General features: G+C 41.8%; 1 protein-coding gene across 1 annotated transcript; it reads right to left on the bottom strand.

Annotated features, from left to right (window-relative positions):
- Positions 1–151: 151 nt before the first annotated feature.
- Positions 152–25,929, bottom strand: MAL2 (mal, T cell differentiation protein 2). The gene is made up of 4 exons (XM_054590430.1): positions 25,766–25,929; positions 11,511–11,681; positions 5,188–5,343; positions 152–2,429 (listed from the first exon to the last, which is right to left on the bottom strand). Exons 1-4 carry the CDS (start codon positions 25,895–25,897, stop codon positions 2,358–2,360), a joined length of 531 nt encoding a protein of 176 aa, XP_054446405.1. The 5' UTR covers positions 25,898–25,929; the 3' UTR covers positions 152–2,357.
- Positions 25,930–26,475: the final 546 nt, after the last annotated feature.

Here is a 26,475-nt window from a genome sequence, read left to right as displayed (position 1 = left end):
GCAAAACTCTTTTTATATATTATGAGAGTAGAAGTTTCAAGTCTGTCAAGTTTAAAAACCCTTAACTGAATTTCAAAGTGAATTGAATAAAAAATAGATGACCAAAAAAAGATTACCAAATGAATACTTTATTAGAGTCATAACACTTGTAAAGTAAATTTCTTTTCATCATGGAGTTACCAGATTTCAAAACCAACCAACACTTTCTCATTTTTACAGCTAAGGTGTATAAAAAATTCTCAAATGCCATAATTTTTGTTCAAGTGCTTTGTCACTCAACTCAAAAATCTAGAACACGATTAGTCTACAAATCTAAGTCTTCACAGTTAAATGAGTTTTAGGTATGTTTTTTAATGATCAAGAAGCAATCTGTTTACAAAAGTGCCATCGAAGCAGTTCCCAGAAATCATTGAATTTAATGCCACCGAGCACGGACTTGTTATACCTTGGAAACAAAAAATAAAATCTCACAACTAAACCTAGTAGATTAAACACTTTCGACTAGAATGGACTATATATCCTTATGGCACATTTATGACTTTGTAATATACAATTCATAATACAGGTATAGGTGTGTGGTATGGAGCTAGAAAAACCAAGGAAGTAGGATATTATAGAAAAGATATGACATGAGTATAAAGTCCTAAGACTGATACCCTCTGGCCACATGTGGAACCAGGTCTTTTACCATTACAATTACATCACAACCGGACTCTAGTAAGATTCTTCTTTCTAGGGGATTACTGTATCAATAGCATTTGATCATTGAGCATTGGTCATGCTACACATTCAGGATTGTTCTATGCCCGTGAAATCGAATAGCCCGACTTATATATGGCACTCCGAGGAGTTGATTCAGCCATAGAAAGAAAAGGGTTGAAAATGTAGAACAATCAAAAGCCCCCTCTTCCTAAAGGCAGCCCTCTCAGGGCAAGAGATGAGTCCCTTGTTTGAACAGTGTGGTGGGAGTTGGGCCTAGCTTCTCCCACCCAAGCCATTTTGGCACCTTTCCACAACCAGGATCTCTATAAGGGGTTAAAATACATTCCTGTGCTATTCAACCACACACAGTTTTTGTGATGGCTGTTGTTTTAGAACTGATTTTGTGTATCCGTCACTAATGTAAAAACAACATAGATCTTAGGGCTATTACAAAACATGTAAGAATCTACAATGTTAAGTTATGTTTAATAATCTATTTAAACTTAACTCAGAAGGTAATATAAAATAATTAGAAGTAAAAAGTTAACTCTTCAGAGAGCTCTATTTGGTAAAGCCTCACATATCCACATACAAGTATTCATATATTCATGCACAGGGCAAACGGCTGTATTCTGAAGCATAAATAAATCCAAAGTAAGACACAAGTAGCTGGATACCAATTCCAGTGGTGGCTGATGGCCTCTGGAGAGCTCATGTTAAGGATGCCAGATGAGAGTTTTGCTCAGGTGTTAGGAGACCTCAAGTTTGACTAAGCAACTAGGGTTCATGTCATAAATTACTTTTTCCTATACTTAAGACTCTGCTTGAATTAGCTTGAGAAACTATATGCCCCATCAAGGGTAAGCATTTGTCCATGAACACAAAGGCAATATGATTAGGGAGACTAAATATTATGTGGCTTGTCTAATTGACTTTACACCTTTCAGTATGAGTACAATAATATACAGAATGCATAGCTAAGGCTTTACACCAGAAGTCAGCAAACTATAGCCTGCAGCCCACAGGCCAAATCTAGCCTGCTGTCTGCTTTTGTAAAGAAAGTTTTATTGGAACACAGCCAAACTCATTCATTTACATGTTACTGACAGCTGCTTTCATGTAGTAACAGCAGAGGTGAGTAGTTGTGACAGAGACTGTATGGCCCACAGAGGCTAAAATAGTTACCCTTTGGGCCTTTATAGAAAAAGGGTGCCAACCTCTGTTTATACTAAAAGATAGGGTTCAGTGGGAAGCCTGTTTGAAATGTGTTTTATTTTAGGGAGTTTTTGTTACCCATTAAAATTAAGGTTCACATGATTTAGCAACTAAACAAAAGAGACACCCATTTTCATGAAAAAAAACAAAAAAACCAACAAAACACCTCTGTATTTTATGGCTATAAAAGAAAAAATTCTTTAAAAAAATAAAAAGAAAAGAGGCTGATGTAAAGTTAGAGGCCATTTCTCTGTTTAATAGTGTCATAAAATGAAAATTCTATCCTTGAAATAAGCCAAAACTGTACTTAAATTCTCTTCATATACTAAACAAATTGCTTTTGGAATGTGTTATATCTGGATAAAATGGTATCCAAATTGATCAGACATATAAAGTAGACAAATGAAACTAACACACAGACAGTTAGTATCTAAGGAGTGTTACGGTCGCCATCTTCGTAAAGCCAGACCCAAACTGCAACCATAACAAGCTGTCGTCACAAAGGCAAAAATCTAAGGAAAAAGAAACACAAATTCTCATCAGATTTATAACACTGACTTTAAGAAAATGCTTGTTCTTACAATCATCTGAAGACTGACCAACACTTTCATAAGTATTGAAGACACTTCAACTCTTAAGAAAATGATTCATATTCATCTCTTTTTTTTTTTTTAGCTAATTTGTACTACTGTTTTATCCTCTTACATCATTAACCCTTCTTTTAAAGATTCTAGCCCCTAATAATTTTCTCATGTGTAGACAGCCTTAGGCTGAGCATTTGTTCACATACTGGATTCACTTGTTAAGTATTTGTGATACCCACAATGTGGTATTCAAAAATTCATTATGAGATGTCTAGTCATACAATGATATCACAGCCAAAGAAAGTGCAATTATTGGGACTTGGGGATGGAACCGATCATCTCAGTGACCCAAGAAAACCCATAGAAGTAAATCATCAGGTTGTCACAGAAGATGTCCTCCATGTCTACACTCGGCTCTAAATTACTTGCCTTAGTATTCAACAAGGGTTTCTTTAGCACCAGTATATTTGGTGCATATAAACAAATAGTAGATATTGTTCTGACAACACGGGGGGGGTTTATGGTCCATTAGAAACTACAAGACAAAGCAATTAAATGTCATAAAGAATTATCAAGTGCAGGGATCTTTCACCAGAAAACTACAGCTCTGAGAAGGGATATCAGGTTAACCTAAAGAACACTCTCCCAGTGTAATTACCCTCTTGCTGCTCTCCCCATCCTTCTGCTTGCCTCTCTGGTACACCTCTAACCTAGACATTGGTGAACAAGACTGACCACTTTTGATTATCTATTATTAGTGAACAGGAATTTTCCTCTGAAAAGCGAGGGAGTCAACATGATGTCACAAATGAATGACTCATACATTTAAGTGATATTAAAACTCAGAAACATGATTTACTTCCACTAGAGTATACAGATGTAATGGGGCTTAATATGAAATGTGAAGCACACAGAGGTTTACTAAGGCAATTTCACTTAGGCAGACAAAGGAAGGGAAAGATAACAGGGACAAAGTCACAGAAGAGAGGCAGCCAGAACAGAATCACATTATGGAGAACACTGAAAACTGAGCTCTTAGGGCAAAGACATATTAGTGAAAAATTAATGACATCCATCACCCATCAAGCACTTGAGCACCTACTATTCTTACAAAAGTAGGATCTTAGGGCAACTATAAATAAATCAGTATGTGGCTACCGCATGGATCCAAAAGTTGTAATGAGAGTCTAGCTTGCACCATTGAAAAGGAGGGGATGGAAGCAGTTAAAGGAAAACCTATTGGGAATGGACAACTACTAGAAAGGACGCTTGAAAAAAGAAGTCAATTCTAAGTCCCTGAACTTCACTTTGTAAAACTATTAAAACCAGTGGTTTCCCAACTGTGATCTTTGGATCCCAAGGATTCTACGAAAGCACCTCGGAGGTGATGAGGTGGGTAGAAGTGGCCTTATGGGAACGAAGGTTGGGTATCATTCAAGACCCTCTTTTCCACCTCCCACTAGGACATGTATGCTTTTTACCTTCCACACTTACTGAGTTTTAAGTAAGATTTCATTGAGTACAACAGTGACATTTCTCATAAAAGACGGTGTAAAAATCACTGATCTGTAAGCCTTTCAAAGCCAGCACCATTCCTCCTTTCCATTGCAATCCCAGCTTCAGCCTGACTCACGCAGACCACGAATGGACTCTGACAGTCCCCACAGAGACGTGGGAAACTTACGGCAGGAGGTCTTGCGATCACTAGCCCTCTACCCTTCAGAACCTAGATTCCAGACCTGGGCTGTCCAGTGTGACAGCGATTAGCCACACATGGCTTTTAGACTTAAAAGTAAATAAATAAATTAATTCATGAGTAGCGAGCATATTAGACAGTGCATCTATAGAACATTTCTATCATCTCAGAAAGTTCTATTGGACAGCATTAGTCCAGATATATTTCAGTGGCTATGTGGGGACTCTTGGACTGTTTATACACTATCTGTGTAAAAACAGTAGAATCAACAACATGCTGTACAGCCATATTAAATATCAAGAGATTTCAGGGAATAATTTAGATGGCTGACACCCTAAAATTATCTATAAAAACAGAAATACCACATCATTCATTCAAGTTGGCTATGTCAACACAAAAAATGACAAACTCACTTAAGTATATGAATTAAGAAAGATAAAAAAATTCAAAAAAGTCCCCCATGGAAGGCATTTCATCTCTATATCATCTATTGTAATTGGCACATTTACCGTCACACTCCCCCAGACTTCTCTTCATGGCAGGAACTGCACCTTATTCATCCCTGTCCTAGTGCCCAGTAAACTGCCTGCCCCCTGGTCGGCTCTCAGTAAATATTCAGAGTCCAAATGAATTACAAATAGGGACCAAACACTGAAGAACGAATCTCCCTTACCATGTCTGAAGTTACAAGAAATAAAAGGCACAATTAATTCTTTTTACAAAGTAGACTTTGTTGTGGAAGGCCAACAGCTGCCATGGACTGCTATAATCTTACACGAATGTCAACCTCCCTGCGCTTCAGTTTCAGCATCCACAACACTAGTGGTAGTGATGGTACTTTGCTCATAAGGTTACTGTACAGACACATAGCTATTATATGTTTAATGCTAAGGGCTACTATTAAAGAAAACTCTGGTGGCCTGAGGAGGTACTTGGAGACCTTGACGGTGGAAGGGAAATGCTGGTACAGTGTCATTGTCAAACACTCACTGTAGCTGCTACGTTTATGTTGTACTGGTTGTCGCTCAAGAGCGGCTGCACAGTCAAGGTCGTATTGCAGTGCAGATCGTGCAGGGATGTGGCTGCTGCTTCCAGCAGAAAGGCTCCGAAGTAGAAGACAAACACTGTAAAATGGTATGCAAAATCCTGAAGGCGAGGGAAAAGAGAGACATTTACATTGAAAACTAATAGCATATGTTTTTTCTGTTCTTTATTTCAAATGATGAAGTTGAGGTTGTGGAAGATTAGGACATTGAACCCATCTTCAACTACATTAGCCATTTCTTTTGGCTGCTTTCGCAATGCCAGGCTATTAGGATCTAAGTGAAAAGCAACTGGCCCAATGTAGTCGGTGCAGGGGCAACCCTTCTGTATACTGAGTTTTATAATGAAATATATAATTTTAGTTTACATTAAGGTGCCACCGATATTATTATTAATGAACACAACATAAGAAGGAATAACATATGCTCTCCTTAAAATTTAAGTAAAATAATATTTAAATTATATCTTGTTATTACAGTTATTATAAAATAGCTATATTACTATAGTATAATATATAGTTATCTAATAATATACACATATATTTTATTATTATTTTATTTTTTAGCAATCATTTTTATCCATTAGATTGTCACACCATATATTGAAAGATACAGAAGACATATAAAATCATAGAATTCAATAACATATCCCCCCAAATTCTTAAAAAATAGTAAGTTCATGTATTTCTACAAAAAGTATAGGAAATATTCATACAAAACTCAACTGTTATTAGGTTATTTCATACATTATTGATATTTATGTAAAGCATAACTCTACTAAAATTCACATCACCTTACCTGAATTAATAGATCAACATACTGATTTGTGTTTTTGTTAACAGTTCCCATACACTAAGTACTTTACATCCATTATCACTCATCCTTACAATCACCTTTTATTATACTCATTTTACAAATATGAAATTTCTTCTTTGTAATTTTTTTTTTTTTTTAGCTGGGTGACTGTCTCAAAGCCACACAAAGATGAAATTTGGAGGGGAGAACTCAAGCCCACATAGGTCTGTCTGGGTCTAGAGTCTACTTTCTTTTTTATTACATATTATATTTTTATTTTACCATTTCTACCAACACTAGAAATCTTGGGAAAAAATCATTTTTTTGATTTACCAAGCATGTTAATTTAATCTCATAATCAATAAAAAAAAAGCTAGGAGCTATAAATATAATATTTAATATCCATAACAAATACTTCTAGAAAATTCATTCTTTATCAAAATGTACTCTTGTTTCCTTCATGAATAGTATACAAGCAACAGTAAACCATTATCACAGGGGGAAACATTTTTTTCAACAATTAGATCTAACAATTTCAGAATGTAGCAATTCAAAATTGTTACCATCTGGTGACAATGCTATGATACACATGACTCAAAAATTTTTCTGGCTGAGAGTACACAAGATATATTACAAAACCTATCAAAAATGCAGAGTATGTAGAAAATCTCAAAGAAAATAAGGAGTCATTTCTAAACATGGCAAGCATTTAAGTAAACTTCTTCAAAGCAAGAGTTGGCTCTTGAAAAGTATGCCTGTCAATCAATGGAATAGAACAGAGAGCTCAGGAATAAACCATGCCTGTATTGCATGAGCAATTGATACTTGAAAAAGGTGGCAAGTGCACACAATGGAGCAAAGATAGTCTTCTCAGTAACTGGTTTTGGGAAAACTAGATACGTGCAAAAAAAAAAAAAAATGAAAGAAACTAGACTAGTAACTTACACCATACACACAACAAAAAACTCAAAATGGATAAAATACTTAAATGTAAGTCACAAACCATAAAAATCCTGGAAGAGAACATAGGGAATAAAATCTCAGATATTCAATGTAAAAATATTTTTGATGATTTATCTCCTAAGACACTGGAAACAAAGCAGAAAATAAACAAATGGGACTACATCAAATTAAAAATTTTGGTATAGCTACAGAAACCATCAGCAAGATGAATAGGGAGCCCATTTTATGGGAGAATATTTTTGCCAATCATATATCTGACAAAGGTTTAATCTCCAAAATATACAAAGAGCTAGTACAACTCAATGCCAGGAAGACAAACAACCCAATTAAGAAATGGGCAAAAGACCTGAATAGACACTTCTCCAAAGAGGACATACAGAGGGCTCATAGACATATGAAAAAATGCTCAACATCATTAACCATCAGAGAAATGTAAATTTAAACCTCAATGAGATATCACCTTACACTTGTCAGAATTGCTATGATCAACAAATCAATAGACAATGAGTGTTGGCCAGGGTATGGAGAAAAGGAACCCTAGTGCACTGTTGGTGGGAACGCAGACTGGGACGGCCACTGTGGAAAACAATATGGAGTATCTTCAAAAAATTTAAAATGGAACTCCCTTTTGACTCAATCTACTTTGAAGAATATACCCCAAGGATCCTGAAACACCAGTACAGAAAATATATGCACTCCTATGATTATAGCAGTGTTATTTACAATAGCCAAGATTTGACAAAGCCTAAGTGCCCATCAGTGGATGAGTGGATAAAAAGGCTGTGGTACAATTATAGAATGAAATACTACGCAGCAGTGAAAATGAAGAACCTCTTACCTTTTGCAACAGTATGGATGGACCTGGAGAAAATTATAAGTAAATTAAGCCAGTCAGTGTGGAATGTGATTAACAAACAAGATAGGAACAGAAGTTTAGATAAATAGACTGGCAGCTTCTGGAAAGATGGGGGTGGGATGAGATGAAAGATGGTGAAGGGATTAACCAGAGGACATTTATGCACAACCCATGGATGCAGACAACAATATGGGGATTGACTTGAGTGGGGAGAGCGTGGAGCTGGGGAAGGAGAAGGGAGAAAAGTCGGAACAACTGTGCAACAGGTTAAACAATAATAAAAGAAAAAGAAGAAAGAAAGAAAGAAAGAGAGAAAGAGAGAAAGCAAGCAAGCCTCCCATATCATGAGTCTGTGTAGTGACAAGCTCTGTACTGTGTGCTGTGTGTTGCCATTACCTTCTTCCCTCAGTAAGTGTGGACTATTCCAGCTTAAAAAAAAAAAAAAAAAAACCCACAGGATGAACTCTGCAGGTAACCTGTGGAACATGCTGGTAGGTTTTTCTAATTTTGTAGGAAACCTAATGAATTAACAAGAATATGAATGACCGTTTTCAATACTGATGATAAGACTCAATATAAACAAAAAGGAAAAACATGGTATGGACATGTGTCTAATAAAACCAGAAGTGTTATTGGAAGAAATATTTAAACATTGATGGGGAATGTGCTTTAGACATTTAGAAAGAAAGCTAGGCCCTGCAGGGTCCTGGAGACTCACTACTTCTCCTCCAATTAACTCTTTAGTTGCTGGGCAATGAGGAGGCCCAGGAAGGTCCCAGGGAAGGGCCAGGGTGATGGAGGCCACAGCCCTGGGGAAGAGGCAGGAGGCTGGGACAATGACTATATATTAGCTAGCACCAAAGCACCAGTAGGGCCACACTGGTACCTACTGTCAAGTACCATTTTTACTAAAGCCTGACACTAAAACAGCTTGATGGCACTCACCAATATAGGGACTGACCGATTCATTCATCCATATTATGGGAAAGCCAGGCATTTAGAAAAAGGAGATGAGGCATCTATCTGTAACTTAAACATGGATCTTTGATTTTCATTACTTGAACAATTACTTCAACTAATTTCTCATCATTAATGAGAAATCATGGCAAAAAGGTATGAGCACGCTGTATCAGCAGCCTAAGACACAGAAGGATTTTCAAAGGTTCCTACTGCAAGCCTTGGCGTGTCTAAGGAATGACGATGATTATTGATTACTTCCTATGAATCAGACATGCAGCTGAGCTCTTTATAACACATTAATCTCATTATTCCTTAACAGCATCTGTGAGGTAGGTGTAATTATTATCATTTTACAGAGGAAGAAATAGAAATTCATAGAGGTTCACTATCTTGCCCGAGGCTACATACTTATCAAGCAAGCCAGACCGAACCTTGCACCCTGTGTGCTAACTACTGCACACACATTTCCCCTTAGCTTTACACCTGCCATTTGCCCCTGGCTGGATTCATGCAGGCCGCCACATTCACCAGACGTGACTGCTGATAACATCTGGGAAGGCAGTCCTCCTCCTGCTCTATCAATAAGACAAGAACAAATGATATTCCTCTAATGGTTGTCCTGAGGTGGCTGAGTAAAATGCTAACATACTTGAAAGGGACATGTATCAAGCCTGTCTAGAGGCCTAACTTAACTTTCTAAACACCAATGTGTGATGGAAAGCAAAGGGGTGCTGGTCATGAACTTGGTTAGAGTGCTGTCCACCATGGACTGGAATTCATGCTCCACTGGGCCATTCGGAAATAGGCCCAGAGAATGAATAACCACAAGCATGTTACATGGGAAAAGGGAAATAAGTTGATCCAATTGAATGGTGCTGTAATTTTAAGAACCATGCTGACTGCAAATTCATTTCTTAAAACTTACCAATTCTTGATCATTTAGAACAGGAATTGAAAATGCAGGCAATACCTCATTTTACTGTGCTTTTGCTTTATTGCGCTTCTTAGATATTGTGTTTTACAAATTGAAGATTGTGGCTATTTGGAGTCCATTTGGTGCAGTTTTCTAACAGCATTTGCTCACTTTTTGTCTCTCACATTTTGGTAATTCTCACAATTTTTTAAACTTTTTCATTATTATTTGTTATGATGATTTGTGATCAGCATTTTTTGATGCTTCTATTGTAACAGTTTCAGGGTGCCTTAAACTGCTCCCATATAAGACGGCAGACTTAATCAATAAATGTTGTGTGCTCTGCTCCGGCCATTCCCATCTCCCTTCCTACCCTCTGACCTCCCTTTTCCCCAAGACACAACAATATTGAAATCAAGGCCAATGAAAAACCCTAACATTTTTTAGCAGTAAAGTATTTTTTAATTAAAGTATGTACATTCTTTTCTTAGACATAATGCTATTGCACACTTAACAGACTACAGCCTAGTATAAACATTACTTTTATATGCTCTGGGAAACCAAACAATTTATGTGACCCATTTTATTGCAATATTTGCTTTATTGTGGTAGTTTAGAACTGAACCTACGATATCTCTGAGGTATATGTATAAATATAAAACAAGCCTTTTCTTTTCTAAATATTTGGAGAGTAGAATATATAGCTACTTGTTTTCTGAAAAGAATGTATGTATTTCATATCTGAAACAGAAATCAATGGAAAATTTCAAAATATACAAGGTCTGTCCAGAACAAGTCCAGCCATTGTTAATATAATGAGAATGGTTTGCACGATGTTGATATAACCTGGCAGCCAAGGAGACTGAACAGGAATGCATATTCATGAACAATGATGACTTCATTGTAATAGTCAGTGGGGGTGGTAGATGCTTTTGAGTGAGCATGTGTACTGTGTGGCTGCTGCATTCAAAATGATGGAGCGAGTAGAGCAATGAATCTGCATCAAACTTTTCATTAAGCCTGAACGTTCCTCTGAGGAAAACTATTTGGATGATTCAGAAGGCCACAGCTGTTGGGCAACTGGTGATTGGCAGCTTCATCACGACAACATGCCTGCTCACTTATCACATCTCGTGCAGAGTTTATTGGTGAAACATCAAATCACCCAGCACCCCTACGGTCCTGTGACTCCTGGCTTTTGGTGCTCTGCGACATCTGGTTTTCCCAAAACTAAAATCATCTTTGAAAGGGATGAGATTTCAGACCATGAATGAGATTCTGGAAAATATGACAGGGCAGCTGATGCCAACTGGAAGAACTGTGTGAGGTCCCAAGGTACCTACTTTGAAGGAGACTGAGGTATCATTGCCCTATGTACAATGTTTCTTGTATCTTCTTCAAGAAATGTCTCTATTTTTCATTTTACATAGCTTGACACCTTCTGGGCAGACCTTGTATGTCACAGAATCCATCAATCAAAGGCACCTGTTCAATAGTTCAATAACTATAACACAATTCCCTTGTTGTATGAACTAAGACAGTCTCTGAGTAAAGGTCACCCAACTCATAAAGGAGTAACAGAAAGACTGCTCAGCTCTATCAACACAGGAATCTCACACACTGGGGTCCTGCTGCGCAGCAAGGGGGCAAAGCAGATGCTGTGGTCTGCCCTTGTGTCTCCCAGCAGGAGCAACAGACAGAATGAAGTGCAGGCCCATCAGGACAGAATGAGATAGTTAAAAGCTTCCCACATTTTCCTGAAAAAGACTGAAAAATCTCTTACCAGGAAGTTCCAGTTGGCATCGATCTGAGTCACCATGCCGGAGAGGAACACCCCCAGGAAGAGGAGGGAAAGGGTAAAAGCCGTCACAGACACGAACATGACCCATCCTTGGAGCAGAGGTAGAGGAACATTGGAGGAGGCAACCAAAATCCAGACGAGTCCCCCGAAGAGCTAAGGGTAAAAAGAAAAGCAGCAGTCAGCTTGCGTGGCACAACTGAATGTGCATGCATCGCCCTTACAATTTCCTGTGCCTCTCCCCAGACCCCTGCGCACGTTCCTGCAGCCTCACCATTTCCTTTTCGTCATCGTGACGTGAGATGCCTTCCGCCCTCGGGTGCCAGCCCAGGGCTTCTATTCACAGGCCCCATCTGACACCACACCTGTTTCTGCACCTGCCTTCAGGCTGGATTCTTGTCCTCAGCCTGTGAACAGGTCCAGTATTCTTTCATCATCTAAAAACACTTCCCTTTGACCTTGCTGCCTCTCTCACTACTGCCCTAAGTGTTTTCTGTCTCGGCTAACTGTTTTTACAAATTCATCTGTGCTTGGTCTCCACCTCTTGTTGGTGCTACTCTTCAAACCACTGTACAGTAGCTTCTGCTCTCACCACATCCCAAAGTTTATGCACAAAGATCAGCTATAACTTTCTAATGGCCATGTTTCAGTCCCGATCATGAGCTAGTTGTACATGTGAAATTACTGCCTATATAGAATAAAAGTTTCAGCTGTTGTGTATGATAGTAGCCAATAAAATCTACCATCATTCATTGATACTCTTCTATGTGCTGGTCATGGAAATAGGAACTTTAGATATTCATAGGTCTAATTCAGTACATACCTACTGCCTGTTAGGCACTGTGCCAGCTTCTGGGAATGAAATGTAAACAAGCTGCACTTGGCTTCCGCCATCCCAGAATTCGCAGTCTCTCATAGCAAAGAGACGATTAAGAAAGGGATTAAAAGGCTGCCTCAGGTATGTCATGATTGGGCAAATACTGAGTGTTCCAGGCCCACACAATGAGGGCTCTAAATACAGATTTGAAAATCAGAAAATATTCTGGGAGCAACAACCCAGAGGACAGGCCTGGTGGAGTGGCAGGGTGAAGAGAAGGCTCTTGCAGGGCAGAAGGTGAGTCTTGAGATGATTGGGTGGGAGCTGAGAGAGCCTGGTGGAGCTGGAGACTGAGCTGAAGGTCCTGAAGGTCAGGCTAAGGAAAGAACCTCAGCCAAGGGCAACGGGAGGCCACAGATCATCTTGGGCAGCCTAACGCGATCAGGTGAGCATTCAGAAGTTTGTCTCTGGCTAGAGTGTGACATGACTGGAGAGGAAAGGATGGAGCTATGGGCCACATAGGGACACTGTTATAAACCTATAACAACAGAGTGCAAACTAGACGCAGGGCTCTGAGCACAGAGAGACATGAATAGATTAGACAGAAATTTAAACAGTAGATAGGATGGTAGTTGGTGACTGATCAGACGCAGGGCATGACAGCAAAAGATAAGGAAAATATCCAGATTTATGACTTGGGCAACTAGTAGTGCGTGAGAGAACATGGCAGGGAAAAATGGTTAGGGGGTGGCGATAGGAAATGCCATGAAACTAACAACGGCAGTCCCCTCCATACCACCACTAAGGCCACGGAGGCTGCACCTCCTTTGCGTGGAGTGTGGGCCCTTTATGATCTAATCTTTGTTTTCCATCCTTGTCTCTTGCCACTAAGTCTCTCACATTTTATGCTATAGAAAAAAACCCCCACAATCCAAAGACAAAGCTCTTTCATGTCTGAGTGGCCAGCATATGCTGGTCAAGAATGCCTTTCCCTCCTGATGTGTATTTGAGGAAACCCCCATTCATAGTTCATCTTGGACAGCACGTGGTCCCAAAAGTCTTTCCTGAATTCTGCCCCATGCTCAAGAACCCCTCCTCATTGCAGGTGTGTTACACTGATGAGAAACTCTGTGACTGAATGTTCCTGGCTTTCAGTCCCTGGCATGCTGCCCTGTGTGCCTGCATCCGAAGCCATTTATTAAACTGCATGCTAATCCTTTCCTAGCTATCCATCCATCAGGCACTATGCTAGACTTGGAAACACAAAAACCTAGGCTGTATACCTGCCCAAAGACACCTACAGGCAAGTGGGAATCAACCCCCACCCCTCGTCCCCTCACACACAGATGATATCACAGGAGCATGTATATCTGGCATGTAGAAGACCGTGACATATATGCTTCAAGAGCAAATAAATGCCTAGTGCCCATATGAGAACAGTTGGAGCTCCAGGTATTAAAAATGAATAATCATGTGCATCTTGCTTCTTAAGTATCTAGACAATAACCCAATTACATAAGCCACTGAAAGTTAAAAACACAAGTTTTAATTCAAGTTTCTAAAAAAAAAAAAAAAGGCCCAGTTATACAATCCATTACTACTTTGATAAACATTTTTGAAAGCATAATAAATTATCACTTGAGCAATGAAAATTAAAGCACCAACCTAATAAATTTATAATTGTTGTGGTATATCTCAGGTCCTAATTTCAAATCAAACATTAACAATCAACCCAGAAAGTTCTATGAAATAAATCTAAGTCATGAATATTAATGCATATGAAAAAATTTAACTACAACATTATTAGTAGCTATGAAAAAATAATGGTCCCGATAAAATATTTTCTAATCTTTCATACTGTTTAATAAATATTTGATGGTGATAAGATCTTCAAATATTTTTTTTTCCCTTTGGCATCTTCTTCCTGGTAGCCTTTGCTTCCTCTTCCACTACAAATAACCTATGTTCCTTTAAATACTGTTTAAGAAATATACATCATTATTAACTATCTATTAACACAAGAGTCATTTATTGAGAAGGTATGAGTATCAAGGGTAATAAAAAACAATGGTCATGGTTTATTAGGGGCAGGCAGACTCAAATAGATATACATAATTGTATGATATAAAAATTGTGATAAATGGACACTTCTGAAGAACAGGGTATGTGATCTCTTGGAATAAAACAAAATATTTCCTAAACCTAGACTGGACCTCAAATGGGCCAACCTCAAATCTACTGCCAGGCACTACGGAAGGATACTCCAGAAAAGAAGGGAAAAAAAGAAAAGAAAGGGAAAAAAAAAGGCAAGGCTCCGTCTCCAGGAGCTCTAAATAAGCGAGAAATAGACACCATCCAATCTGATTCAGGAGCAGATTGTGGAGAGTGCTATAAAAAGAGCTCAACACCGCGTGGTCTGCGAGGCTGGGGGGCGGGGGTTGGGGGTGGTGAAGAAATATCCTGGGAGGAGCCCGGGAGGCAGGCAGGGGAGGCGGGGTTGAAAATAGGCTTTCAGTCAGATCTGGGCTTTGACAGGGGATGCTAATGTGACGCGGTGTACATTAATTGTTCTTGTCATACTCCAAATGATAGCCCTTTCGGCACCTCAAAAGCTTGGGAAGGAAGCTTGGTGCGTGTGTGAAAAGAGAACAGATTCACCTCCCTGTTTGCGGTGTGTGTTGATGGGGTAGGTAGGGAGGAAGGCATATGAACAAATTGCATCCCCAGCTCTGAAAGCCTGCGAAATTCAGATTTAGGTCCTGCTCACCCCAGCAGCTTTGGGAGCTGGAGGATGGGCCAGAGAACATAATTAAGCCAGCTCGGGAGAGCCACCTTCCTCCCTGCAAGCTGCCACCCTGGCGTCGCCAGGGCCACGACACATTTATTTCTTCCCTACCTCAGGATTTCCTTTGGGCAAAAGGTACCTTTTCTCCCGAGCCTCCCGACCTGGCTCCAACTTTACAAATTCTTTTACTGACATTACCCACACTCAGCATATTCTCTTCATCTAATTCTGGGCATTGTCAAGCTCAGAGTACTACCAAACACACCGTCACTATCAGTCGCCTGTTAAGCAGCCGTGACTCTGGAGGGAGCCTTGTTTTCAGAGATGAACAACAGAGCACAACAGTGGTTAAAACCTGAGGGACAGCAGCTGATAAAATGTCATAGCAACTGCAGGGAAAACACACAGCAAACGGGGTGGGGGGGGGGGTGGAAATCCATGATCGCCCAGGCTGTTCTCTGCTTGGATCCGAATCCACATTCTGATTTTTTGTCTATCACAGCCTTCCGTTGCTCTTCAGTGTCCAAAAACAGTATGATTTTGCTAAAACTTCCAAATGCATCACATTTTTCAAACTTTTTTTTTTTCTTCCAGTTTTCATGAGATAGAACTGACACACAGCACTCACGGTAACTTTAAAGTGCACAACATAATGGTTTGACTTACACATATTGTGAAATGATTAGCACAGCAAGTTTCGTTAACAACCATCAGCTCCTACCAAATGTATCGCATTTTGAAATTTCTCTCCGGACCTAAGTTAAGGCTCAGAGCTCTGCTCCTCCAGCTCTAACGAAAGACCACCTGACCTCCAGGTAATGCAAAAGCACACATTTCCTAGAAGCAGTGTTCAGCTCTCCCTGTGACTGGGCTCCACTTTCTGTGTCCCTGGCATACACCTAAGGTGCTCAGATGCATTATGAGCTGCAGTTATTTGATTGCCACACATCCCAACAACAAGCACCCCCTTTTGGCGGACCATATACTTCTCACTGTAGTTTGGCTCCTGCAAGCCAGAGGGGTGAGACTTGGTTGGAGCCTTCCCACAAGAAAATCACGGACGGACTCATCCACGCCTCTCACTGAACTGAACCCTCGGGGTTGGAGTTAGAACATGTTTTCACTAGAATCTATGGGCTGGTAAAAATACTTGACCCCATGGGAAAAGATGGTATCGAGCAAACAGCAGCTCTTGTAATTCTGGCTACAGGGACAGCAGACTTCTCCACTTGGCTCCCATTTGGATGGCATTCTTATGTCCCCAAAGGATTCTCTTTGCAAATGCCCTTTTTCTTCTCAAATGTCATTTATTTCCTAATAGCCTGCTTATAAATATGCCCTCCGACATCTTAGCCAATAATTTTTAAACCCATTTGACACCTTCATCTTAATGTATTCTTATTATTCACTAAGTAAACAGGCTGATTCCAACTCTGACCTATTTTCAGTCACTGTTTGGAATGAGAACAGGGAAAGGTGAGTGAATGTGAAGGTATAAAGGACTGTTCAACAGCCCCTAAGGAAAAATGCTTCATTATTTAGAACTTCCTGTATATAACCTGTAACCCTCTCTTTCCAATTCTCATACTATTTACATACCGGGTACTTCATCACTTTATAGCAGTGAAAATCAACAAGCCAACAAGCCTAGAGAAAAAAAAAATATCTCCCAGTCTGGCTTAGAGAGTTAGTTTGAGTAAGAGGATGGAGCTAATGAAGATAATAAAAATATTTGCTAGCATTTACTGAGCTCCTATGTTCCAAGCACTATTGTAAGTGTTTTATTTGGACCAATCTAATCCTCACAAAATCTGAGAATAGTCCTATTCCCATTTTACAGGTAAGTTAATTGAGGTTGAGAGCCATTAATAACTTGCCCTAAGTTACACAGTTTATAAATGTTAGACCTGGGATTTGAATCTGGCAATTGACTTCCAGAGCTAATGGTCTTAATATTATGCTATTGTGCCCCTCTCAAAGTTTAGTGTTCATTCCAGAGCAGGGCTTCTACTCTTTTGCCACAGATTGCCGTGGTGGGAGCAGGAAGAAGGTTGAGTCCCTGAAATGATATCAAATTGGGTATATAAGTACATAATCATTTTTCTGAGGACACAGTCCACAACTTCCATCAGAATTACAAAGGAATCTGTGTCCTGCCAAAAGTTCAGAATACCTTAGTAACTTGATAACCCCGCCTATTTTAATAGATGCTTATTTATTGGGTACCTGTAAACAAAACAACATGGTTAAGGAACTATTTAATATGTTCAACAAGCTGATACCCTAGTAAAGAGATCACCTACAATGAACTCCATTTAATATACAAATTGTATTTCAAAAATTTTTTTAATCCTCACCTGAGGATATATTTTTTATTGATTTTTAGAAAGAGAGGAAGGAAGAGAGAGATAGAGCAAGGAAAAAACCCCAGAGAGATAGAGATAGAGAGATAGAGAGAGAACACCTGTCAGTTGTCGCCCGTACACACTCCAACTGGGGAATCAAACCTACAACCCAGCTATGTGCCCTGGCTGGGAACTGAATCTGCAACCTTTTGTTGTATGGGATGATGCTCCAACCAACTGAGCCACCTGGCCAGGGCTCCACAGACTTTTTTTTTTTCAAACTGGGAACATACTTTGGTCAACAGATACATTGGATAGATATGTTCACAAGGTAGCTCATAAAAGTAAATTCATCCACAATGTGACTAGCCAGGTGGTACTAGAGAATGCTGCTGCTCTCCAAGCTCACTTTGTCCCCTGTAAGGCCCCGTTCCCTACCACCATCTATATGTATTTTCCCTACCACTACACACACACACACACACACACACACACACACACACTTTTGTATTCTGGCCTATGTTTCACACTGAGTCCATTACACTGGTCATGCTGCCATCAAAACATTTGCCAGAAAACTGAACTCCAAGTATTCCAGAAAGATGCAATGTCTTCCAGAAAGACTTCCCTGCTGAGTGCCATCCCTTGGTGCTGCTATGGTTACCGATGCATGTATCCTCCATGCTTACAGCTGGTTTGAAAAACTGGGTGCACGGGTGTATTTCGCCCACTGGATTGTTACCAGAGTGGGCAACCTTGCCTTAAATATCTCTGAACGCTCCGAATGCTTTCTGCAGAAGATGCGCCATTGCATTCTCCTTGAAATGAATGGGGGACATGAATGGGGACCCGCCAGTGTGTGTAATGAACAGTTCTGGAAGAAAAGGCTCCAGAAGTGCCGGTTGGGATGCTAGGAACACCCTGCTGTCGGAAGCCTAGCTCACCCCCGGTACATGGTGGGTGTTCAAAGACGAGCAAGAATCTACTGAAGCAGGAACACGTACTTCTCAATTTTCAAGTTATTATTGGCAACGCCTACCACAAGATCTCAGAAGACTAGAGTGGAAAATTAGGGGGAAGTTGGCACCTTTCACTAGTCTAGCTCATGACACCTCATTTCCAACCTTCTTCGTGCCCCAAATTTGTTCAGTTTACCTATTTTGCTGCAATTTCCACTGAAACTTTTGGCCAGGAGAGTGTGTATCTTGTGCCTTCCCCCCTGCTATACCTCCCCTCCACCGCCGGTCTCCTCCATCCATCCCCATCCATCCCCTCACTGTGCCGACTCTCATTCTCACCGGTCCTGGACTAGTCCTAGTGCAGTTCTCAACTAGAGATACATGTTGGCAAGGTTTTTTGTTTATTTAAATCAGAGAAAGAAAAACAATGTAAATTTTGGGAAGCAAAGAGAAAGGGCCATAGAAGAGGCCCAGATACAAACCACCCTAATGCAAAAGAAGTTTTGCTTTTTAGACTTACACTGGAACGCTTTAGAAGTATGCCCAAGGATGCTATGAAAAATTATACTTTCTTCCGCCTCATATGACCCAGACTTCCATTTTGGTTTCTCAAATAGCTGATGCTCACCTTGAAATTCAAAGCACATATTACAGGGGAGAAATATGTTCAGGCCCCTTTATAGTCTTACGTCTAATTTTTCTCGATTTTTAAAATCCTCTCTCTCATGTTTGTAGGTAACTAGTTTTGCCGTAGGTGAAGAACGTCCATGCGTGCCAGCATCCTGACGCCAGCCAGAACTGTGCAAAGCACGCCTCTTCCCTTCCTTGCCATCTCCCCCCTTTCTGAAAACGATTGTACAAAAATTAAGAATGTCATAGACGGTGGCTATGAAAGGACAGGGCCCTTTTCGTATAAAACAGGACACAGGAAATCAAGTCAAACTACACATCCCTGGAGAAGAATCATGACATTTTAAGAGCTGGGCAGGGCGTAAGAGGCAGGGCTGCCCTTCTCCACTGCAGCCAGTTCCTCTAGGATGCGTCCACACACTGTTCAGTTTGTCCCACAGAACAATCAAAGAGCGTCTGCGAAGCCCTGCAGCGTGATATTGGGCACACCAGCCTGGCTCTGACCCTTCGTCGTTACAGTCTGTCATTTCTATTTGTCCATGTGAGTGCAGACACGCCACGTGCGTGGCTCCTACCACCAGGCGCAACATTTCTATCAGCTCTACAGAGCAAATCTCCTCTCCTTGATCTTTTACTCGGAAGCTCAAGGTCAAGGTTTTCAGCAACTTGGTTTAAAGTTTTCCATACTTCAGTTCTTCATCTTTCTTACTGGGCGGCCAGTCAGGGCCCATGACTGCTGAAAAGAATCACTGGCAGGGGTGTGGGTTTATTTTCTCCTCTGAAGTTTTATAGACTCTTTCACAGGGATAAAGAGTTGTAACAGAGGCAAAGGGAAAATCTGACCCTCAGCATCAAAACTCCCTTAAGGAGGGCACATGCCCATGGCGGGCCCCTCTTCACCGCTGCCAACGCACCGTTTCCCTTTGCAACCAAAAATGTATTTTCCGGGCAAGAAAAAGAAATCTCTATGTATCTGAACATTTATGTGTTAGTTCAACTAACATCAAAGCTTTGGGTTGAAAGTAACCTGAAATCCCTTCCATAGATTTATCTGCATGAATGCACGTGCCTGCTGCACAGCCCTTCCCTCTCCCTCATCCTTTCATTAACATTTGCTTTTCTGGCATAATTCTTCTGAGTTACAGCTTATATTTCAGTTTGGTGTAGTCTCATTTCAGGACATGCCAAACTTCACAATTTTTTTTTTTTTTTTTTTTTACTTTTCTTTATTGGATTTTTTCCATTGCCATGGATCCCCTTTACACCCTCCTCTGCTCTGCAATCACCACCCTGTTGCCCATGTCCACGGGTCCTTTTTCCTTTTTGCTCAATAAAATGTCACATACTTGCTGGACCTCCTATGCCTCCAGCCTGTCTCTCTCGTCTGCTTCTTTCCTTTGCCCTGTTTCCGGGTCTCATCATCCCTCACCGAACCACTGCAAGAAGCCCCTTAACTGATCTCACTGCCTTCACTCTGTTTCATAACCAACCCTCGCCTCTCACAGGTTTCTAAACACAGGTCTGATCTAGTTTATCCCTGTCCTTCAGCAGCTCCCCATCACAGACAGAGCACATTCTATGCCTTGGCCTCTCTCCTCTCAGCAAATCACAGTTTGAACCCTCTGCTTTTTCCTTCTTTTCCTGCCACCTTCCCACAAGTCATGTAAAAACAAACGAACAGAACACTCTCACGGCTGCCAGAACCTTCATGCCATGGCCCTTCTTATCTCTGGGCTTTGCGCATGCCCACGTTTCTCCCTCGAATTCTCTTTCCCACTCTCCCTGTCTGTTGAACGTCTACACTTCATTTAAGACTACAATCAAATGTCACCATTCCATGAAAGCTGCCTGTGCCGGCGTCCCCAGTGGCCAGATATACTCTACCCTGTTTTCCAACAGTGCTTTTCATAACCCAATTTTGTCACTTCAACCACGGCACTGTAATTCTTTCTTGACTTTATACTTCATTGTACAGGAATTTCTTGTATGGGCAGGAGCCATGTTAATTACCCTATTCCCAGGGCATAAAATAAAGCCTCATGCATACCAGATTCTTAATTATTTGTTGAATAAATAAAAAGTATTGTGGCACCCAAAACACTACAGTTAGAAGCATGTGAATAAGAGTCCTAAGATATCTCCGATAAAGAGAATGTTAATGAATATCTCAGGGAATGTAAATGGTTTTCTAAACATTGAAACTGTGAAACACACTGAATTCAATAATGACCTTTGTTCTTTTTCGTGTTTAATACTGTTATGTCCAATCTTTCTTGTGTATTACACAAGATAAGCTCATTGAGGCCAGGGGCCTGAAATATCTTGTTCAGCCTAACAGTACTGATGCTCCAACATCATTTTCTTATGAAGAGACTGGCCAAGAAAATGCTGTAGCTGTTTCTCACTTTCCATGCTTACATCTGTCTTCCCTGAATGGTAGGTATTTCTGCATGTATCCTCTTACCCAGGTTACAAGCTCTTTGAGGGGAGGAAGGTAGTCCAAGCGCCTTTGTTCCCAGAAGAGTGCCTTGTGCACAGTACTTACTCAATAAATACCTGATGAGCGATTTAGAAAACATTAATTTAAGAAACATTGAGAGATTTAAAAATAACTTTTGAAAGTGCTATTTTCCATTCTACACCGAAAGGCTTCACTTTATAAAACCAGCTCGGTATTAAACTCGTTATGGCAAGCATGCATTGGTAAATACAGCTGAATATAAAAATGGGTGGCTGGCATCTTCGGTACCTGGGCGTGGAACACACACCTACTTCAGAAAACCACCCTGTGCATGTGAGGTTGCGTATTTCCGTCTATGAAGCCAGTACCCTAAGTTGCTTTACTTGGTGCTGTTAGGCAGGCACTATTTGTATCTTTTGAAATATCTCCCCCCAAATGGCTTCCACCTGAGAGACTGTGAATGGGGTATAGCAAGGGAGATTGGGACTGAGTTCTTCAAACAATGTTACTGGTTAGTGAGAGGACTGTACTCCATGACCAGGGTTTTATGAGCTCAGTGAACTCTCAACAGGCCAGGCCATCTCTGTCAGATGCTGTTTTCACATGTTAAATTGTAGACAGCAACAGGACATAAATAGAAAAATTACAAAGACAGATGAATTCGAAAAGAAGGTTAAAATTAAGAATAAATTTAGGGATAGCCAGAAACACTGAAAGAGGCTAAAATAATGGGTCCACGGGAAGGAGATCACCCAAATGTGGCAAATCTCACATTTAATTTACAGCTTGAAGAATTTCTAAAGAGGGTCCACGGGAGATGGAATTGGAAAACTGGAGGGAAATTAAGAAAGCAGGGATCCAAGGGCTAAAAGTACTTATCTAGCTCCTATCTGTGCACCTGCTCAGGGTGGGTGTTCTAGACAGAGGGGTACCTGGACACCCTGTCTCTGCTCCCTGACAGCACGTAACTCAGCATCTCTGAGTGGCGTGGGAGGATGAGAGTCGAGGATCCATGGTTTGTTTCCAGTGTGGTCTCTTGTTTCTCTAAAGTCACTCGTTCCATTGCACTATTACGGTCCTTTTACTTTTATGGAGTGTAGTGTGGGGAAGGAGAGAGGCTGATATTCAAGTAAAAGGGGTAATAGAGGCCCAAGATTTAAGCCTGTCAAGATGTGTGGCCACAGTGAAAAGTAAAGTGAAAGGGCTTTTGGAAGGGATTCTGTTCTAGCTAGATAAAGGTCCTAAATGTGTCTGGGGAGTAAGAAGCCAGAGGAAACGCAGAGATCAGAGGAATGAACTGGATCCTTCTGCGAATCTGGGTTCCCTCCGAGGACAGAGAGTGGTAGAAATTCTATCAGAGGCAGAGATAACCCACATCTGCACGACAGAGCTGCCTCATCCACAGAGCGAGGGAAAGGCCTCCCTCAGAGGTTCCCAACTAGGACTGCACATTAGAACCTCTGGGAGCTTTTAAAAACCCTAGCAGACTCCGGGTGCTCCCCGAGAGATTCTGATTTAATTAGTCTGTGCTGGCAACAGTATTTTAAAAAGTTGCCCAAGTAATTAAGTACAGCAAGAGATGAGAACTAACCACTGGACTAGATAAATAAAGAGATATGCATATAGAGGAGAGCAAATAGATTAACTCACTTCCCTCTTTCCCCTCAGAAGTAGGCAGTGTTTCTGAAAGTGTCACATGTTCATGGGTCATTCTTGTGATGGGATTTGATATGATGACTCATGGATGAGCCTTTTTTTGCATATATACACATATACATTGAGTTGGCCAAAAAGTCCGTTTAGTTTTTTCTGTAAAATAAAAGACACATTTTTAATTTTCACCAATAACTTTATTGATATGGATATTTTGAGTATGCTGGCTATCTCCTGCTGTTGCTTATAGCCAGGGGTCCTGCTAAACATCTTTCAGTTCAGAAGACAGCCCCATAGCAAAGAATTATTTGGCCAAAATGTCAATAGTACCAAGAAACTTCGCAAACCACTTTTAACACATTTGCTCAGTCACAGCACCTTCTCCATACACTGAACAAATCTCTTTTTGAATTTCAGTTGTGTTTTTACCTTTCTTGAGGTAATAAAGCACAATATGCTGAAAAATGTTGCATGTTTCCATCTTCATTTTTTTAAAGATTTTATTTATTTTTTAGAGAGAGGAGAAGGGAGGGAGAAAGAGAGGGACAGAAACGACAATGTGTGGTTGCCTGTTGTGCCTTCCCAACTGGGGACCTGGCCTGCAACCGAGGCACGTGCCCTGACTGGTAATCAAACCGATGACCCTTTGGTTCTCTGTCCAGTCCTCAATCCACTGAGCCACACCAGCCACGGCATCCTTCCATCTTCAATATTAAAATGGCTGCACAAAAATTCACCAGTTTTGATAAGTTTTTAAAATATGCGCACTGATATGTCAGCTGTCACAATTCAATCTAAAATTGTTTCAAATGAAGTTAAAGACAACTAAGCACGACTAGAGCCATCATATGGAAAAATACTAAACAAACATTTTGGCCAACTCAATTGTTTTATGTATGCATACATGTTTCTTTACATATATACTTATATATGTAAATACATAAGTATATATTTGAATAAACACTTGAAAAACATAACCAACTTGAAAGCATATCAAACTTGAAAATTCACATCTATTATTGCTTCGGATGAGGCTCAGGTAGGCACTGAAGTTTAGCAAGTGCATCTATTTAAGTGAATGGTCTGTAAATTCTAGTACAAGCAGCATGAGCATTGGGCAGGAACTTCTAAAAGAGGTGTGCAGACAACTGGAGTTTGGGGAACCTAGAATTGAAGCAGCCCAGAGCCCATGCAATCTTTCTCCCCAGATCTTCACTGCTCTCAATGCATCTCTCCCCCCACAGCTGTGCAGTTGGCCCAATGCCATCTGCTCCCCACGCTTCGCACATGGATGCCTACGCCTCATCTGAAGCATTTACATGCTTCTGAACTGGGCTCAGACTCAAACCAGCCTCTCCTAGCCTCACAGTCACGATCCGATTACTGATGTCATAGCCTGCAACTCACTTATCTCCTTTTTCAGATTCAAATCTGAGCTAAACTTGACTTAGGGCGCCCTAGCTGTCTTAGCATAATAAGGCAGAAAACCAATGCTCACAAGGTGTTCCAGCCCTACAAGCACAAAAGGGAAACCAAAGCGACCCAAATCCAGGTTATGCAAACTCAAAAGGAGGGGGTGAGGGGAGAGATATGAAAAAATCCAAAAGGAGCAAACAGAACCAGCCTGCAGAGAGGCACTGACATTTGCACTCTATTTGTAGTTCTCAGGGCATGATGCAACTTCGGGTTGCCCAATTTATGTTTGCAAATTTTCTCCTGCCCCACAACGAGCTTCAAAAGCTTCCAACTCTGCAAAGTTCCTTTTAAAAAAAGTTCCAGTCTCCAGCTCAAGAAGGCTGCACAACAGGCCAGGTGACCTCACTTTCACTTGGGCCCTACAAAGTGTGCCGAGGTAGGTAAACCAAAGAAGAAGGCGCAAAAGCGGGCAGAGGAACTTGACAGCCACGTTTGTACTTTTCCCTCCCCATTCTCACGCCCACTTCATTAGAAATTGCCAAGGGCACCTTACACACTTCACTTTCTTTCTGCCCTGCTTCGGGAGCCCTGTTCCTCTCCCCAGTCCAAGGGACACTCGTAATGGCACGCGGGGAAATGCCCAGGTCTTCAGCCTTACTCCTCCTCTTTCTGCTACCTCCTGATTGCTTTCTACAGAGTGGCAGCCTCCTGGTCACCAGTTACTGGCTACACCTTTGCACCACCCAACAAAATGGCAGGTTAGCAACAGGCAAGGCCGAGAGCGCCTGCTCTGGCTCTAGCCAAGCGCGGCCGCTGGCCAAGCCTCCGGGGGGATCTCTGACGGCGCCCTTAAACCCAACACTCTTCTCCCAAAGTCCCCAAACCTCCGTCCCGCCGGACCGCCTGCTCGATCTCTTGGGGCCATTTCTATCGCCAGCGGAGGCGCAGGTGCCAGCGTTAACAGGTGCCAGGCGAGAGGGCCCGGGTGGCAGCGCCGCCACCCAGCGTCATGCCGCGCTGGGCTCCTATGGGACCCCGGGAGGAGCGAAGGGAAAGGCCACATTAAAGGGAAGGGAGCTGGGGGGCGCGCAGAGAGAGAAAGCAAGGGGGCCAAGGATGCCGCTGCCAGTCCTCGCTTCCCAGGTGCGACCCTCGCCGAGGTTGCCCCACTTACGATCTCCAGGCAGACGAAGGCTCCCGAATACGTCCGCAGGATGTCAGGGCCGGCTGGCAGGGTGACCCGAGGGGCCGGGAAGGACACGGCGGGGTTCGGGGGCGGCACGACTGGCGCTCCGCCGGCCGACATGCTGCCGCTGCCGCTGCTGCGTCTCCGCGCGCCGCCACCTCCCTCCGCCCGCCTCCAACCTCCCGGGCTCAGCCGCGCCTTGGAGCTCGGGTCCTCGCGTTGGGGAGCGCCGCGCGGGAGGGGGCGTGGCCGCACTACCCGGGGCCTCGCGGGTCCCGCCCCGTCACGTGGATCCAGGTGAGCGCGCCACCGCCCCAGCGCCCGCGCGGGTCACGTGCACAGGTGCGACCGCCACCTGGCGTGATCCTGCTCCGCTTTCCGTGTCCCCTGTGTGGACTAGCGCCCTGCCCTCCTGGATCCTCTCAATCCCCGGCCCCATGGCTGTGCTCGTTCTTTATTCCTTCTATTCTTCCTAGTTTCCACCTGTTCTCATCCATTTGGTTTCCCCGACTCTCACGGCTCCCCTGCTCCACTTTCTTCAATTTAACTGCAAACTGAGCTTGGGGCTTTGAGTCAGAAGGTAAAATCAAGGTCACCAGTCCCACCTAAAAATTGGGGTGGGTCTGCTTTGAATGGGACTGTGGTGGGAAGTTTCAAACATGATCATCAGGACAGTGTGGGCGTTGGAGTCAGATGGC

Source organism: Pteronotus mesoamericanus, unplaced genomic scaffold, assembly GCF_021234165.1.
Source record: "Pteronotus mesoamericanus isolate MK-2021 breed Mesoamerican mustached bat unplaced genomic scaffold, CSHL_Meso_final scaffold_174, whole genome shotgun sequence".
In the NCBI taxonomy this organism is placed as follows: Eukaryota; Metazoa; Chordata; class Mammalia; order Chiroptera; family Mormoopidae; genus Pteronotus; species Pteronotus mesoamericanus.
The sequence above is the reverse complement of the archived record's forward strand: the minus strand, read 5'-3'. Positions and strand labels throughout refer to the sequence as shown.